The sequence below is a fragment of the Leptonotus elevatus genome, chromosome 9, assembly GCF_054856555.1.
Source record: "Leptonotus elevatus isolate MCC_2025b chromosome 9, RoL_Lele_1.0, whole genome shotgun sequence".
In the NCBI taxonomy this organism is placed as follows: domain Eukaryota; kingdom Metazoa; phylum Chordata; class Actinopteri; order Syngnathiformes; family Syngnathidae; genus Leptonotus; species Leptonotus elevatus.
The window spans coordinates 9665488-9683231 of NC_141247.1; the positions used below are offsets into that span (position 1 = coordinate 9665488).

At 41.5% G+C, this 17744-nt stretch overlaps 1 protein-coding gene across 1 annotated transcript in view; it reads right to left on the minus strand.

The window, feature by feature from the left end:
* Nucleotides 1–2361: 2361 nt before the first annotated feature.
* fat2 (FAT atypical cadherin 2) overlaps nt 2362–17744 on the minus strand; it is a 93560-nt gene continuing 78177 nt past the window's right edge. Inside the window, exons 23-28 of the mRNA XM_086085557.1 lie at nt 13552–13966; nt 11153–11306; nt 8109–8208; nt 7898–8043; nt 6450–6709; nt 2362–4866 (exon numbers count right to left, since the gene is read on the minus strand). Of these exons, the coding sequence (XP_085941683.1) occupies nt 4388–4866; nt 6450–6709; nt 7898–8043; nt 8109–8208; nt 11153–11306; nt 13552–13966 (1554 nt within the window). The 3' untranslated portion in view covers nt 2362–4387. The remainder of the gene's footprint in view (nt 4867–6449; nt 6710–7897; nt 8044–8108; nt 8209–11152; nt 11307–13551; nt 13967–17744) is intronic.

Consider the following 17744-nt stretch of genomic DNA (forward strand, 5'->3'; position numbering starts at 1 on the left):
ACTGAGGCGTTCACTGGGCATGACTTTCCTTTGAAAATGCATCACCGCATGTAGCATGTAGCATGTAGCATGTAGCCTATTGTGGCCCCGTTTCTGGGAAATAAAATGAGTGCGGGCTGCGGGAAAATGGCTTTTTCCTGACCTTTGATACCCACTTTTGTCCTCTCTCGGCTCATTATGGTCCGCAGGCGTCGACCTGCCGTGGGTGCCAATATTCTGCCTCCTTACGCAATACACATTTATTACACACACACATGCCAAAATAGGCACGCACACACAAACAGAAACAGAATTGGACCATCACGGTAAATATGTTTTTTTCAATTGGAATCAGTTTGTGTGTGTGTGCTCATGCTGATACAGTAAAACAGATAGCACATCTCAATTTGCATATTCATGAGGCGTGATTAAGGCAGAGCACGCTGACGAGGCGTTCAAGTGTGCACACACACGAGCACACGCACACACACCTGATATGAGCAAAACCAGCATGAATGCAATCAATTCATTATAAAATGAACTAATGAATAAAAAAAAGAGTCCTGATTTTAATAAGGGGCTAAGTGTGAGGTTTTAGCGCTGAAGCACTGCAGAAATGAAGTTTTCTTTCCCAAGTAATTTTACCCTAAAATATGCAATTAGTGGCCATTTATTTTGGCTAATACTGCAGTGGTTTGAGATGTGTAGAATTTGTTCCATTTGCACAGATTAAGACATTCGGCTCCCCTGTTTCTGTTGGCTCATTAGTGACATCAGGTGGCCATTAGTGGCAGTGCTATTGAGTCATTTCAATGATATCCTACTTGGCAGGCAGGACCTTTCGTGTTAGCCTTGGTTCCACTCTACTTCACTGTCTTATGGTGTTCCACAGGGTTCCATTTGGGGGCCCCTGCTTTTTTTTCACTCAGCATTCATTATACTACAGTATAACGAGAATGTTTCAGTGGCCATCTTTACATCATCCGCAAGTGGAGATTTTCTTGCAGTTCCTGTTAAATGAACTTTGTGCATGGTGTGCCAATCTCTTGCATCTACAGGTACACGCCAGGCAGACTGTGAATTTCAAGGGAATGAGTCGAGCCGCTTCGGTTGGCCAGGAGTTGGCTGCGTTCCATCCTCCAATGGCGCAAATTCCCTCCTCTACCTGCGTCAGTCCAGGAAAATACCAAAAGAAAGAAAACTCACTCAAAACCAACTCAAAACAGTTCGACTCAAATCCTTCACTTTTTATTACGCCATTCCCATAAAGATTAATTGTAACGCCTGCAGCGTCGACATCGTTATCTCAACACACACACAAGCACCCCCCCCCCCCACACACACGCACACGCACGCACACACGCACACAAATGCTGGGAAGCACACGCACACACATACACTTGCTTCTCTAAATGGATAATGATGACGACACCTCAGGTGCTGAAATAATGGACGCTGTTTGATGTCTCATCAAATGTTACTCACAAAAACCTGCTTACCTTCCTTTGACACACGCACACACAAACGCACACGCACGCGCACGCACGCACGCGCACGCACACGCACACGCCGTGTAAAAATGCAACACACTCATTGACAAAGTTCTTTACAGGAACTCCATGAACCTGTGTGTGTTTGTTTCTGTCCGTGTAATCTAGTAAGGACCATATTCCGGGTTTTTACTATCATTGTGGAGACCACAGGTGCTTTCTGGGAATATTTTAGCCAACGGTAGATAATGATGGATGGCTGGATAATCAAATGTTGCAAGATTGTGACTATTTCCATTAAAAAAAGATTCAAAAATATATTTTTTTGAGAAATATTTTTTTTCCTACAAATTATCATTCAAAAATATCAAAAACACCCGTTGTTGTCACAAAATAAACCATAATCTTTGAGCTTTTTTTCTAGATTTTTTTTAAACTTTAATTGCAACTTTTCTAAAATTCTTTTAATCTTAAGAAATCTCTTTTCTCCAAATAATCAAATTTAATAAAAATTTAGTTTCTAAAAAAAAAGAAGAAGAATGTTTTACTCTAGGAAGAAAAATGTCTCTGCCCTCTAATAATTAGAATCATGCCTTTTTGGGGAAAAAGGTGTTTATCTGAAAAATGAATAAACAAAAAATTTTCACAAGGTCATTTAAAAAAACAAAACATTTCTTGACTCAATTATGTTTTCTCTTGAAAAGATGACTTTCCTCCCGTCCCATTCATATAAAAACGTTAAAAAAAGAGACATTTTTTTCTGAAAATAATCTGATTTTTTTCATAAAAAAATATTAAATTAATGATACTGTTTTTTTTTCTTGAATTACGAAAAAATAAATAAAATAATTGACCACTTCATTGAGGCTCACACACAAACACGTAGATTGAGTCAACGTTGTCTGATGTAATAATGTTCTTTATTTTGATATTCAGATTTGGTGTATACATCAAAGATGGCATCGTAATAACATCTCACAGCGAAATAACATTTAAAAAAATAAAATCTGACATTTGATTGGAACAAAAACAAACATTCAATCCAACTACAAAACATCACACTTCAACACCACATTACACATTTATACACAAAACATTTCACATTGTTGCAAAACACACATTTCCATCCAAAAAAGTGCTAAAAATGCTGTGTAAGGGGGAAAATGCTTTTATTTTGAAATCCAAATTACGGCTTTATCTATGCTTCAGTTGTAGAGAAACGACAACAATAAAAGTGTGATCATGCTCACTATTTTCAAATTCTACTATTGGGACAGCGGAAGTGTACCTGGGATTTCAAAATAAAAGAATTCGTCTTTTTACTGACAGCAAAAGGACATTTAAAAAAAAGAGAGACTAGAACAGGGGTGGCCAAGTTCGGTCGTCTCGAGCCACTATCCAGCCTGTTTTCCATGTCTCCCTCCTTCAGCGCAGCTGAATCTAACGATCAGCTCATCAGCAAGCTTTGCAGAAGCCTGATAACGATCCTGATCATAATTCAGGTGTGTTAGTGGAGAGAAACATGGAAAACAGGCTGGATAGTGGCTCTCGAGGACTGAACTTGGCCAACCCTGGACTGGAGTCTAGGGCAGGGGCGGGCACACTCTGTCCTCAAGGGCCGGAGTACTGCAGGTTTTGGATGTTTCCCTTCTCCACCACTGCTGATATATGATCAGCACATCAGTAAGTTCTGCATAAACCTGACAACGATCCTGTTGATTGTAATCAGCTGTGTTGCAGCAGGGAAACATCCAAAACCTGGGGGACTCCGGCCCTCGAGGACCAAGTTTGCCCAGCACTGGTCTAGGGCAGGCTTCCCCAATCCTGGTCCTCGAAGACGGAGTCCTTTAGGTTGATTTTTATAATCAGCTCCATCAGGAAGCTCTGCATGAGATAACCATCCTGATCGTTAGAATCAGGTGTGTTGGAGAACGGAAACATCTAAAACCTACAGGACACCAGCCCTTGAGGACCAGGATTGGGGAAGCATGGTTTCGTGAAACTGTATGGATCGAGGCTCTTTTTATTTTTTACATTTTTTTCTTGTCTGGTTTGAGGCCCAATTCAAGGCTCTCAGCATGAAAGCAGCTGCAGAGAAATGACAATAAAAATAAATTGATGCACACTTTTTTGGCAACACTGCAAATTCAGTTACATTTCAGTAGTAACATGACGAGGAAGTGCATAAGTCAATAAAAGATTGAGCTTTTATTTCAGTCTGACTGAGAGGAGCAGGAAATTAACTTATAGAAAAGTACATGCTAATGAAAATGGATGCTCTTATTTTGAAATTATTACTGGATGTTCTGGGCACAATAAAGGCTCTTAATGTGAACAGACATGAGGAGAAAATGAAGTCTAATTATGATGCTCATGTTGCACATGTGACCATGATGTGTATCTGGGATTTTCAAAATAAAAGCCCGGACACTGTTACTGTGCTAGAGAGAGAGAGTCAGTTGCAGTAACACTTCATTTGAAAAACTTTTCAACGTCCATTTTGTCCCCTGTTCAGAGGATCCTGCCTCTTACTTTGAAATGTTGATGACATCATGGACGGGACACTTAGTAATGATCTGCCTGCTGTCATGGCAACGGCAGCATTACATAGGACAAAACACTTTTGTCATGATGTCATTCATTTTCCACTTCCTGCCAGTGTTTGATTCCACTTTCTCTCAGTGGACAATTAGTTTTCACTTACTGTCATTGTCTTCTTCCTTTCATTACCTGTCAGTTTCCACTTCCTTTCAGTGAACCCTATCAGCTTCCATGTTCTAAGTCAGCTTTGACAGGACATTGAACTGGTCCAGAAAGTCAAACAAAGTAAAGGCTGTTTCAAAATAAAACACCAGGGTTCTCCCGTCAAGCCGCTATGATGTCGTCCCGCCTCAGAATGCCGCAAAATTGTCCGCATTTTAAAACATGACTTCCTCACAGCTTCCGAAGTCGCTCTCCAGCATGCTGGTGCCGTTGCAGCTGCGCGGGTCGCTCCCGCTGGGGCGCGTCTGCGGTTGGGCCACGTTGGGCGACGCCCCCGAGGACGACCCGGCCACGCTGAGCCGCTTGTAGCCCGCCACTGCGTTGCCATCTAGGTCGCCCGCGTGCTTGGCCGGGTAGTAGCTGGTGGCGGTGTACGCGTCGGGACACTGCGATCGCGGGAGCGGGACGCCATCGGAGTCCAGGAAGTGGTCCAGGTTCTGGTTGCTGTAGCACGGCGGCAGCGGGGCGCGGCGGTCCAAGCGCTCCAGCGGGAAGGGGAAGCCGCCAAAGCGTGAGTTCCGCCGCGAGTCGGACATGGTGGACGATGAATAGACGTCTTCCACGATGTCAAACTGAGGGAACTCCTGGGCGGCGGCCATGGGACGGCCGAAGTAGTCGGGGTCAGCAGGATAAACTGAAGACAGAGCACATGCAAATGTCAAACAACTGGAACCTCCGCCAATCACGTTAACATCATCCTGAATATCCATTTGATTCTTATTCTCATTATTCCGCAATTTATAACTATTGGCTTTTGGTAGCTTTGATGATTACTATGTGCTTTAATTCTTATTATACAACTACATTACATTTTAGAAGGCTTTAATTATACTTACTATTGTGACAACAAAAGGTGGCTTTAATCATTACTCTCATCATCCATCCATCTGCATTATTACAGTAATTAATTCACCTTTAGTGTCATGTCTGGGAAGATCTGGTTTTGGTTGAGGGTCCTGATTAGTCCTGAGTGGGTTCCAGCCCTTCCGGGTTGACCAATCCGGGCCCTCAGCCACTTATGCCTGGCCCCAGGTGTGGCTAGTTACCTAATTAGTGTGAGTGTATTTAATTCCCGGGAGGTGATCAGTCGGTGTGGGATCATTGCCGCTTGTCACGGTCACCACCGGAGTTCTGTCTGTCATTTTGATTTTGTATCTTTTCAGTTTGTTGTTTAGTTAGCATTAACCAGTACCCTGGTTAGTGTTTTCTGTAAAATAAAGCACGCCAGTTTCGCACTCCTGCTGTGGTTCTCCTGCCTCCCTGCATTTTGGGTCCTCCACTTCACACGCCGACAGACACCACGCCGCTCCGTGACCACACCGTGACATTTAGTGGAAATTCAAAAGAGATTTGTTGTTATTATTACTTTATATTAGATTAGATTGGACTAGACTAAATTAAACTAGATATTCTATATCACTGGTATTATTAGTAATCACCTTTTGGGTGGGGCTTTAATTATTATTATTATTATTCCAGCAGCTACATTGCCTGTTTGGAAATTTTACTTCTTAATATTATGGCAACTAAATTCCCTTTTTGCGTGCTTTAATTGATATTCTTAGCATTATTACAGCACAATACAGTCTTATGAGGGCTTTAATTGTTATTACCACTTTTGGGGGACTTAAATTGTTATTCTTCCTATTATTAGGGCGGCAGTTTCACTGATGGTCTCCAGAAGACATGCCTGAAAACTAAAAGCAAGTCGGCCATTTTGGTTTGAAGCGGCCATGTTTATTTGTGCCATTGCTGAGTCTCTTCAGAAAAGTGCTTGTTTGTGTGTTGTTGTCGAAAGTATCCAGTGTAAAGTGCATCTTCACAAGTTTCTGAAGGCCTCATAAAAAGTGCATAAACTGGCGCGTTATGCAAATGAGGCTTTGGTATTTGCATTTCTTAGGGTGAAAAGAATGCATGGCAGCAGCTGCTGACCTTGCCGGCAATTCAGCTTTCAGATTGTGCGTAGTAGTAGCAGAATATAAATCCTAATTAGTGTCCAAATGCTCCGGATTTACCTCGCGTTTGATGACAGACGACATCATCACACATGGCTGTCAGTGTGCTCAAGGCTTCCTGTTTGCGACATGTCCCCCCCAATTATTTTTTGTTCTTTAAAAGGCATCCTGTCTATTTTCACAATTTGTTGCTGTAATGTGTCCTATTTTTGCCATTTTCACCTCAACTCGCACACAAATGCACGCACACACGCACACACACCTTCATAATCGAGGTCCCAGTGGGTCTTCTTGACTGAGTCGTTGTCAGAGCTGGACGGGGGTCTAACGGGCAGGTTGGGGGCCACGCTGCAGACCACTGGTCCGTGCAACTTGTCGGTGGGCGCTTGGCTGCAAGGACGCAGCGAGCGGAAGGGCGAGTGGTCAAGGTCGTTGGCGGATGACGTCATGCAGCTGAGCTCCATGTGGCCACTGTCCTGATTGCCAGCTTTCAGGCTCTTGGACAACTTGGATGGCGTGTAACTGAAAAACATGTACACGTGTCATGCTGCTACCATTGATAAGGTAGGACATTTTTTTAATTTTAGAATATCTCTATACTTTTCTAAAGACAAAGCACCACCATTACTAGCACTAGGCATCAATTTGGTAACTTGGAAGAGTAGGATGTAGACAGAAAACAATCTATCCTCTACAACAAAATAAATGACCTCCTAACTAGATGACCAACTAACCAATCAACTGAGTGACTAACTACCAAACAACTACCGTCTATGACTGATGTACCAACCAACCAACCAACCAACCAACCAACCGACTGACTATTTAGTAACCAACCAACCAACCAACCAACCGATAACTAGTTAATTAAATAACCAACCATTAATTAAACAGCCAAATAATTAAACTCACCAACTGATCACCTAACTAATTAGCCAAATAACTAACAAACACCCAACCCTAATTGACAGGGACTATGCCGAAGGTCAAACAACCTGACTGACTAACCAACTTATCACCTGATTGACTGACTGACTGTACAAATACCTAGGTAACTACTCAACCAACCAACCAACCAACCAACCAACCAACCAACCAACCAACCAAGCGATAACTAGTTAATTAAATAATGAACCAACCATTAATTAAACAGCCAAATAATTAAACTCACCAACTGATCACCTAACTAATTAGCCAAATAACTAACCAACCATCTGAATTGTTTTCCCCCCACTAAAATCTAATCACTAACTGACAGCCTTATTAGCCAAATAACTAACAAACACCGACCCTAATTGACAGGGACTATGCCGAAGGTCAAACAACCTGACTGACTAACCAACTTATCACCTGACTAACTGACTGACTGTACAACTACCTAGGTAACTACTCAACCAAGCAACCAACCAACTAGATTATCTGCCCAGTAACTAAATTTTCAACCCAAAACTAATTACCTAACTATCCAAGTAGTTGACTGCCCAATTAGCCAACTAACTAACCAACTAACTAACTAACTAACTAACTAACCAATCAACTAAATAACTAAATAACCAACTAACTAATTACTCTCAAGTATAGTGGTAGGGTACTAAAAAGGTGTCAGCTAGTTTCCCCTGCTGTGGCTTAAAATTAATACGGAAGAACAAATCAAATACTGAATTTAATAACAATAACAATGAAAAATTGGGACATAAATGACGTAAAGACCTGTTGGAGTCGGTCTGCGTCTTCTTGTTCTTCTTCTGCTGAATGTAATGCTTGCGTACGCAAACAAAGATGGCCACCAGCAGCATGAGGCCCAGCACGCTGGCGCCGATCTCCATCATCTCCACGTAGCCCACCGCAGGGGACACCTGGAATTGACCAGACACCACGGTCAAACCTGCACGTCTATAAGAGGACTGATTAAAGGACTGACCTGCGGTAGAGGGTCACAGTGGAAGGAGCCGGAGGAAACTTGGCAGAGGAAACCACTGGGACACGGATTGGGAGAACACACGTCCGCACCATTATGACACCTGCAGCACAAGAGAGGACGGGACGGAAAATTAGTGGTCCAAAAATTAAGGATTTCAGGTTCTTGTTGTAATTGTTCTAAAAGGCATCATCATTAACTAGTTCATTTAGTGAAAGTCTCTCTGTGTGATGTGCACATCATGAGCAAGCCTATTAAATCTTGTTTGGTGACAATCATCTTATCTATTGAATGCGGCGGGAAACTGCTGATTCTTCAACTAAATGGCAAACACTGATAATAATAAAAATGATAATATCATAAGCCTTATATGTGTGTGTGTGTGTGTTTCCTCCATTTACACTTCACAGCTTCCCTGCCGCTAACGTGTTATTACACTGAATAAAAGACGGAATATGCAAATGAGTCTCCCGCTCGCTACATGTGTGCGCATCGCTTCAGCGACCAATGGCGTGCGCGTGCCAATCCGAGGCATGCACTCGGGTATGCGGGCGTGTGACGGCGCATCGTAATGAGGCTCTGAAGCTTTGAGCCGTGGCGGGATTTCGCCGTAATGCAACTGACGCTTTGCATGTTGACAACATCAAACACTTCCACTGGAGTTGTTCACTGATCACTTAGTAGAATCTCTTTGGTGAAGCAGCATGGGGTTCATTGGCCAACGCTACTCCCGTGCACTAAACATTTTGTAAGTAATTGATGTTATTGACTGACTGACAAAAACAACTAACTCAATGATTAAAAAAATATTGAAAAAATGTAATACAAATATATAATAAATGTAATATAAAATAAAAGAGAAACAAATGTAAATACATTATAATCCTGTACATGGCCAGTGAATTCCAATTTACTTTGAGCATAAAATAAATAAATAAATAAAATACAATAAAATAAATATGAGTCAAATTAAATCGAATCAATATATATATATTTTTTTATTTCATTATTAAAAAAAAAATGTAATAGCTTTGAATCCTGTTAGGGTCACAACATTTCAATATAATAAAATTGGCTGAGATGTGGTTGGCCAGTCAGTGTTTTGAGGGTGTGGCTTAGTGAAAATAACGCAATATGCAACTAACTGACAGACAGCAGGCTTGATCTGAACGTCTTCTCTTTTCGGCTCGCACTTTCAGCGCCAGCGAGGTCGTTGACCTTTCAACCTCGCCGGGTTGGCGGGACAAGTGAGTAAGTCGTGGAGGAGTGATTATGAAGCAAGAGCAGAACATTAGCGTTAGCGCGAGAGGTTACCGAGGGTACAAGTCGACAGCCTCTATTCCAATCACGTCGCCGAAGGACAGTCACAGGATTCATTTTACACACTTACACACACATTAATGAATTTCTGTACACACACACAAATGTGATGCCTTGTTAACATTAATGAATGAATGAATATGAACTATTCTATGGTATAAATATTAACTATAGTATCCAGTATATGCCTGCCGTACACATCATGTTTAGTATAAGTATCATAAAAATAAAGGAGGAGCAGCATCACACAGTAAGTCTGCTCTTTTGGGATTGACAGCTTCTTATTTAGTAAGTCAGTCAGTTACTAAGTTAGTCAATTTGGTTTTCCAAACAACTCCATTCAAATGTGGTCAGATCCAGATGGTGCATATTGAGGAGTTTATGGTCGTTTCAGTCCACTTGCATTTTGGTAGCAAAAAATCTTGCAGTGTGCGAAAGGTGGCTACACACTTAGTCAATCAGTGAAAATGCTTGCTGTTTGACAGTTGCCATCCACTTCAGTCAGATAGGTGATTAGCTTGCGAGTTGGCTAGTAAATTACTTAGCCAATAAGTAATAGTAAGCAACTGATTTAGTGAGTAAATTAGTGAATTAGTTGGTTAGTTTGTGAGTTAGTAAAAACAGCTTGATGGCTGACAGTTGGCACCCACTTAGTTAACTAGTTGCCTAGTTGGTCAGTGAGTCAATGATGTAATAGGTTGGTAAACAAATTAGTTGAGTTAGTGAGTACGTTAGTGAATTTGTCGTTTCGGTAATGAGTGAGTTTGTTGGTATATTTGGTACATTTGTATGCATATTTTTATTTATTATATATTTATAGTTAGTTAGTGAAAAAAGCCTAGTATGTGGCAGCTGGCACCCACTTAGTTGCCTGGCTGGTGCCTAAGTCAGTTAGTCAATTATGCAATTGGTTAGTTGGTAATTTAGTTAGCCAATGAAAAAAGCTTTCTGTGTTTGACAGTTGGCACCCACTTATTTATGTAGTTTTAGTTGGTTAGTTAGTCATTTTTTCAATGAGTCGATGAGTCAGTTAATGAGTTAGTAAGTCAATTTAGTGAATTAGTTGCAATGACAACCTTGTCAGTGAGTATATAATGTTGGTATGTGACAGTTGTCACGTACACAAGTTGATAGCTTAGTTGGTGGCTTAGTCAGCAGTAATCAGTGATGTAGTTGGTATGTTAGTGAGTTAGTCAGTGGGTTGGTTAAATATGTTAGTGTTAGTCAATTGCTGAAAAGTGTTTGTTGTGTGGGACTGTTGGCACCTATTTAGTGAGTGAGTGAGTGAGTTAATTGGTTTGTGAGCTAAATAGCAGTGAGTTGAGCAAATAGTCAAATAGTTAAAAAATGTATTGTGCGTGTCACAGTCGCACCCTCCACTCAGTGACCTAATTAGTTGATGAAATAATTAGTTATTTAGTGAGTGAGTTGAATCAGCTAATTAGTTGGTTGCTCTGGCACCCATTGGGTCAGTTAGTTACTTTGTTGATTCCGATCATTATTACTTGACATTGCTGCCACCTAGAGGACTGGAGTCCATCACAACCAACTCAACTGAACTCTCAACTCATCTTTATTTGTACAGAGCTTTCGCAACAGGTTCAGCATGTCAGATTTAGGATTTTTGGCCTTGGTACATGTGCTATTAGTTTCAGAGTTAATTGGACACAAAACAGTCTGGAATTCACGCAGTTTTTTTTGGATTAGGAAGAAGGGGAAAAGCTTACCGTGCATCGGCATCTTCCATTGAGCAATTGCAAATGTATCCTTGCTCTTTGGGCACGCACACATGACCGTGGGTGCACGGCTGGGAGGCGCAAGGGTTGTCTTCCCACTCGCAGCGCGCACCGTGGAACAGGCCTGCGCACCTGCAGTGAAACTCTGTATGAGAAAAAGAAAACACACACACAAACAAAAAATGAGAAGGTGATCACGATTTGACAAGTTTCACCAGCATGAAGGTCAAAAAGGAAAACAGACTGGAAACAAAACACATATTGATATTTCGCCTTTCGTCTGTCATGGTATGGGACTCATATGTGGGTCGAATACCATTAAAGCAGGGGTGGCCAAGTTCGGTCCTCGATAGCCCCTATCCAGCCTATTTCCATGTTTCTCTCCACTAACACACCTGATTCATGATCAGGATCGTTATCAGGCTTCTGCAAAGCTTGCTGACGAGCTGATCATTAGATTCAGCTGCGCTGAAGGAGGGAGACATGGAAAACAGGCTGGATAGGGGCTCTCGAGGACCGAACTTGGCCACCCCTGCATTAAAGTTACATGAGTAAAGTTACTCTATAAAATACTAATACTAGTAATATAACTAACTCTGTTAAAGTAAAATTAATAACATAACGCTCTAAAATCATGACGTTAAATAAAACAGCAATAAATGGTGGAAATAAATAAATAAATAAATAAAACCAACAACATAAAGGTAGGCAGTTTTAAACAGAAGTGTTTTGAGTTTTGGGGATTTGAATTTGGTGAAAGAGTGTCTTGCTGCCATTGTTCTGCTACGCTGAGAAAAGCCAGCATTGAAACTTTGCTATGTGTGCCAACCAGGGTGAAAACAGCTGCAAACTGTGGCCGTGTTTACGCTGGAATCTCATTTGCACAATATCCTTTGTGAATAGGATGTTAAGACAGAGCAAACTGTGGGTGCAATTGAAGTGCAATTAATTGCGGACGTGGCTCATTCTTTGTGGAGTGGCGCACTCACGCACACGCATGCACGCACACAGCCTCTGCGTGTCAAAGTGAAGCATTTCAGGTGTGATCTTTATCGACTCTACTCTGAATTGCAAAGAGAGTCGAGCTGCTATCTTTGCTAAGAAGAAGCCACACACTCGCCAATTAGCGATAAGCCAAAATGCTAATGAGGGTCAGCATGGGACCCCAGCCTGGAGTCTATTTCTTGTGCACTGTACTCTTCTTTTTCTTCTTTTCGTGCGCCAGACGGAATATTTTCTTGTGCTGCAGAATAATGAGATGGACACATTGCTGAATGGCTGGCGGCTGCTCAGCGCGAAAAATGCAATGGAATGGAACAAATGAGGAGAAGGAACGACATGAAAAATAGGGGCCTATAGATTCTTCTCACATCGTAAATGAGTGATGGCATTATATGCAAGAAGTCTATTTTGGCTGTTGACCTTTTCTAACATGGCTTCCAAAATAACGCTACAGCATTGTGGTCAGTCGGACTGTAAAAACATGGACAGTCAAATGATGGCAAAGAAAAAAAAACTTGCCTCTCCGCCGCGTAGATAATGTTTTCGGTGCGCATACTTATGTGGTTATGTATGTGTTTCCCGTTATGTATTAGCATTAGCATTAGCATTAAGCTATCAGAGTAAAGGTTAAAAACTATGTGGTTGTTTTAAATTTTCTAATTCTGCTAGTTTAATGTTTAGTTTGAAAAGTGGAAATGGCATCAAAAAGCTCGAATCCTCTTTTATCAAGAATCAATCACTATTTGGTCAACTTCTGCGTACTATGACAGCATTCATATCACAAGTTTCAGCAAAATGATGACCCGTAATGAGAAAAATTCATAACTTGTGTCTCAAGGAACTACTGTATGTCGTAGTGTGATAAAAAATGTCTACCACACGATATAACCCTCAATTGTATTGGGTTAGCTCTGTTGCTATGCTAATGTAGCAACAAAGACGGTAACACAATAACAGCCGCCTTTCTATAATGTCACACTTGTGATTTACTTTCAAATGACACACAATTCAACTGTTACACAATCCAATTGAAGGGGGATAGAGGTGTAAAATGTATTATCTACATCCAAGCACTGTGAAAACATACAATTACTGTAAATTTTATCATTTATTTATACGACTTCATACTATCTTTTTTCTTTTTCTTATATAATTGCATTTATTTTGTTTAGTTTCTAACGTCCCGAGCATGTTCTATGTTTGTATTGTATACAATGTTTGTATTACATTTTCTTACATATTTTGAATACTGTTTATTGTTCAAATAAAGTTAAAAAAGAAAGAAAGAAAATTTGACACCAGTCATACCAGGATGCTATTTTTGGGTGTAACAGAGTCAGAGAGGGAACCTCTTTCAGGGTTCTCTACATGAAAGGGTACACTCTCACCTCCACTGGTGTCCTCATGGCAGACCCCTCCATTCTGGCATGGGTTGTGGTCACAGGGTCCCGCACTACCGCAGCACTCGTAGACTCCAAACACCCGCCTCCTGCCCGGGCCCGTCCACTCCGACGCATCCCCCGCTCCGATCGGCACTCCGTCGAGCTCCAGGTGCTCTAAGCAACCGCGGAATCCGCGACCGGCGAAGAGCAGGACCCCGCCGGAGCGCATCAGGCGGCACGGCGACGCCAGGCTGGCCGAGGCATGCGGCTGGCGGTCCAAGGTCAGCCTCAAGGACGCGGCGCTCACCTCCAGCAGGACGCGGTGCCAGCGGCCATCGGACACTGCAGGGGAGGCCGGAGCCAGGCGGGAGGGAGGCAGGATGCCACAGCTGAAGGAGAAGTGAAGATGGCCGCCGCTCACCTGAGGACGGATGATCAAGGTTAGCCAGAGTGTTTGAGTCCTTGATGTTTACAAAAAATCTAAATATCCTACGTTTATACTGTACCTCATTCCTTCCAATATCATTGTTTAAAAAGTTAGTGAAGGATATCGCACATTATTTGCTTTTGCCTTTTAGTCACCATGTGATATGATTTCATGTAATATTGGTGTTGGGCCAAAACCTGATTAATTTTGACGTGATTACGCCATTGTTCATTATCTTAATTAAAGGCAAGGCATGATTTGACTCAACGTGCTTGAAATTTATCAGCGACTTAATTATTGTCACGGTAATTTGGGACTTTCTTGAAACTCGAAGGTAAAGACTTGAGACTCTTGGAACGATACGGATAATCATAAAGCATTGTTGTGGTTGCCCCGACGATGAGTATTGGGGGTTAATGGGAGCAGATTCGCCAGTTGACATGTTTGTGTTGGTTTTGTGCTGCTGACATTTTTGTACAGCCATTGACAAACTCCGCATGTTGGCGCCAGCATTGAATTGATTTTATTGCTAAACTACTGCAATTCACCAGCCACTATTACAGTTGACTGTCCAGTATTGATTGGCTAATGCTTCGCCTAACATTCAGAATCCACAAAGTAAAACATCAAGCACTACAGCATGTGTTACAGTAAACAAACATGATTTTTACAAGAATGTTCATGTTTACTCTCATGACTCGTCATTTGTGCTGCTAGTAAATAAAAAGGGTTTCCCTGCAAGACATGATTGACAATACTTATTAATTATTTAATTATTAATATTTTAGTTAATAATAGTTAATAATAATAATATATATAACAACAATAATAATACAATACAAATAAAAACAACAACAACAACAACATAAAAATAATAAAAACAACTACCATCATCATCATCATAATCACAAAATTGAGTTGAGAAACCTGTACAATGATGAAAACTTATTTAGAGTCTTTAATGAGTCTTTCCATTTTTCACATTTAATGCTGGTGCTGAACTTTCTTTCTTCTTTCTTCTTTGCAATTAAGCCCGGTCGACAGCATCTCTTCTCTTTAGAAAAGAAATATATAATTAGCTTATCGTGACTAAGCCGCCATCTTCCTCCCACTATGAACTCAGACGACGCCAACGCATCATCATCCGCAGCATAAGAGCCAGAGCGGAATCACGTCAACCTCCGGACGTTCGCGTCGGCGTGGGGGAAAACAAACATTGACAAGACGGGCGTTTGCGTTGCCCGTGAGCGCACGAGGCGCTTTTTACTTTGCATTAGCGAGCCTCTTAGCATTCGTGCACACTCAGCGCTTTTTAGCGCGGAAGCAGCGAGAGAAAGAGAGAGAGGACAAGTGCAGCCCCTCTGATGTTTTATGGATGCTTGTTTGCTCTGGTAATTCCCAAAGACAAATCTTCTCCCGCTTTTAATGCATCGCTTGATGTGTCTTCACAGGGATATACTAGTAGGTCCCAAATTCAGCCCGGGGAGAGGCCCTTGGTACACGCGGCTCATGGCTGAAAAATAAATAAATAAATGAAAATAAAGAGTGGCCTTTTCCAGGTTCGCCGGGAATTAGAGCGGCCATTCAGGTGTTATCCCAATTGCCAATCCGCCCCTGTGTGTTCAGCAACTTTACGCAGACTAAAAAGACATTGCTGCAGTTTATAACATGCACATATTGTATTTTACAACAATACTTAACATATTTATAATTTCATATGTACTTGTGGATGAAGTAGCGCAACTTGCAGTCTCTGTTGCTAAACTATATGTGTGTGATGAACATCTCACGCCAGGCGTCCATTTCACAAAGCATGTTCAATTACAAACACTGAGGCTAACTCCGAACAGCGATTTGACATACACTGAGAGAGGAACCTCTGCGTTTTCAGTTCCAGGACAGCTGATTTGAGGTAGTTATATCAACGCAGAGTAGTTTCACCTGATTCGTCGAGTCACCATGGCAACGGGGAACCCTCTGTTTCCGCATTTTATTTTTTAATTTTTTTTTTACCCCGCTCAACTGAAAATCTTAATGCGAACAGATGGCGAATTTGAACATGCCTTTAGAAAAAACAAAGTGCAACACCGCAGCAGCTCCCCCAGCAGCGTGGGAGAACGTTGCTGCTCGGGTCGATGCGTAAATTTAAATGTCGTCCTTTGCAATCACAATAATATTACAGGGGAAACCTGTTGAATGGTAGCTCATGAATTCATTTCATACTCTGAATTGTCTAATGGTTAAAAAAATTACGTTAGAAATGCTCTTTAATGTTTGCAAAAAATACACAAGGTTCGTTATATAATATTCTTTCTTCGACTAAATCTTTGATATTCACAGAAAATGTAAACAAGGTTGTTAATAAATTGATGTTTTTAAACATGTTAGAATCGTGGGAAGACTAAAAAAATACACTAGGTTGATTGGACCTTTAGACAATTTATTTTGGGTTGACAGAAAATGTATTAGATCCTTTGCAAACTCTAAATCATCTTTGATGGTTACAAAATATTGATGTTAGGTTCAATGCAAAATTGTGGCTAAATTGGCTTTTATGTTGATCTAAACTAAAGGCTTTTGGGTCATCATGGACTAAACTGTCTTTGATGTTTGCCCAAAATGTACCTTAGGTTTGTCACACTTGAGGGAAAAAAAGAGAAATGAAAGAAAATGTTGATACCAACTACGCCATTGGACTGACCAGCACTCATTCAATGACAATGTGAACGAACACGGGGAGGTTGGTGCGGGCACGCCAGGACTTTATGTTACGGCTGCGGCGGCGTCATTATCGCGGCAAAGCTGCTGAACAAGTGCTGGCGGCAGAACAAGCGGCGGCCTTGCCTTGTAATCTATTTTACATCACTGGGTGTCATCTCCGCTGCCAGATATTTCAAGACAGAGCTCGGAGGATTTACAGCATCAGCACCAGTCCACGCGCGGCGCGGCATCAAGCCCACACGAGCTCCGGAGGGACCGGAAAAGCGCCACGGCCTTGCAACTTCATAAATCAACGATTTATGTTTCCTGCGGCAACGTTGTGTGTTTCTTATACACACACAGACACACACGCACACGCACAGCTCTGCAGTGATAAAGAAAATGCATTTTTATTTTAAAAAAAAAGAAGCTTAGTAGAGTTTGCTCAGTGCTCATTTGCATGCACGGCAGCCATCTTGATAGCAAGCGCCCACATTAACTGGCACAGCGGGGTTCCCAAACAAACCACCGGGAGATCTTTGCTCGTACTAACCAGCGCCCCCATGTGAATCCGAGAACCGAAAGCCGCTTGCTGCGTGAACATGAATGAAATAGATTTGTCATAGGCATTTATTTGTATTTGCCTGTGCCTTTTCACAAGGAAGGCTGCAAAGTGAGACGGCAGCCGCGTTCACGTCTCATTTCTAATCATCGGTCCTCAAATTAATGGAAATGCAACAAAATTATTTGCAATAAAATATTATGTAACATTTTCATCCTTACATATAGCGACCAGAGTGTGAAAAATAAATAAATAAATAAATAAAATAAAATAAAATAAATAAGAACACTCCCAAGTGCAGCAAGTGCTGATGTAATTTGTGAAGTGTCAACTCTGACATACCTGCATGCACACATCCCGCCATCTTCTGCAATGCTATCAAAACACAAATGTGGAATAAAAACATGCGAGGTGTTACACTTCACACCGCTGTGCTGACTTTCCGCTTTTTCCTTTACACAAAGGCCACCATTTATTTTTCCTGTGAAACCTCTCACTAGCTATTTGACG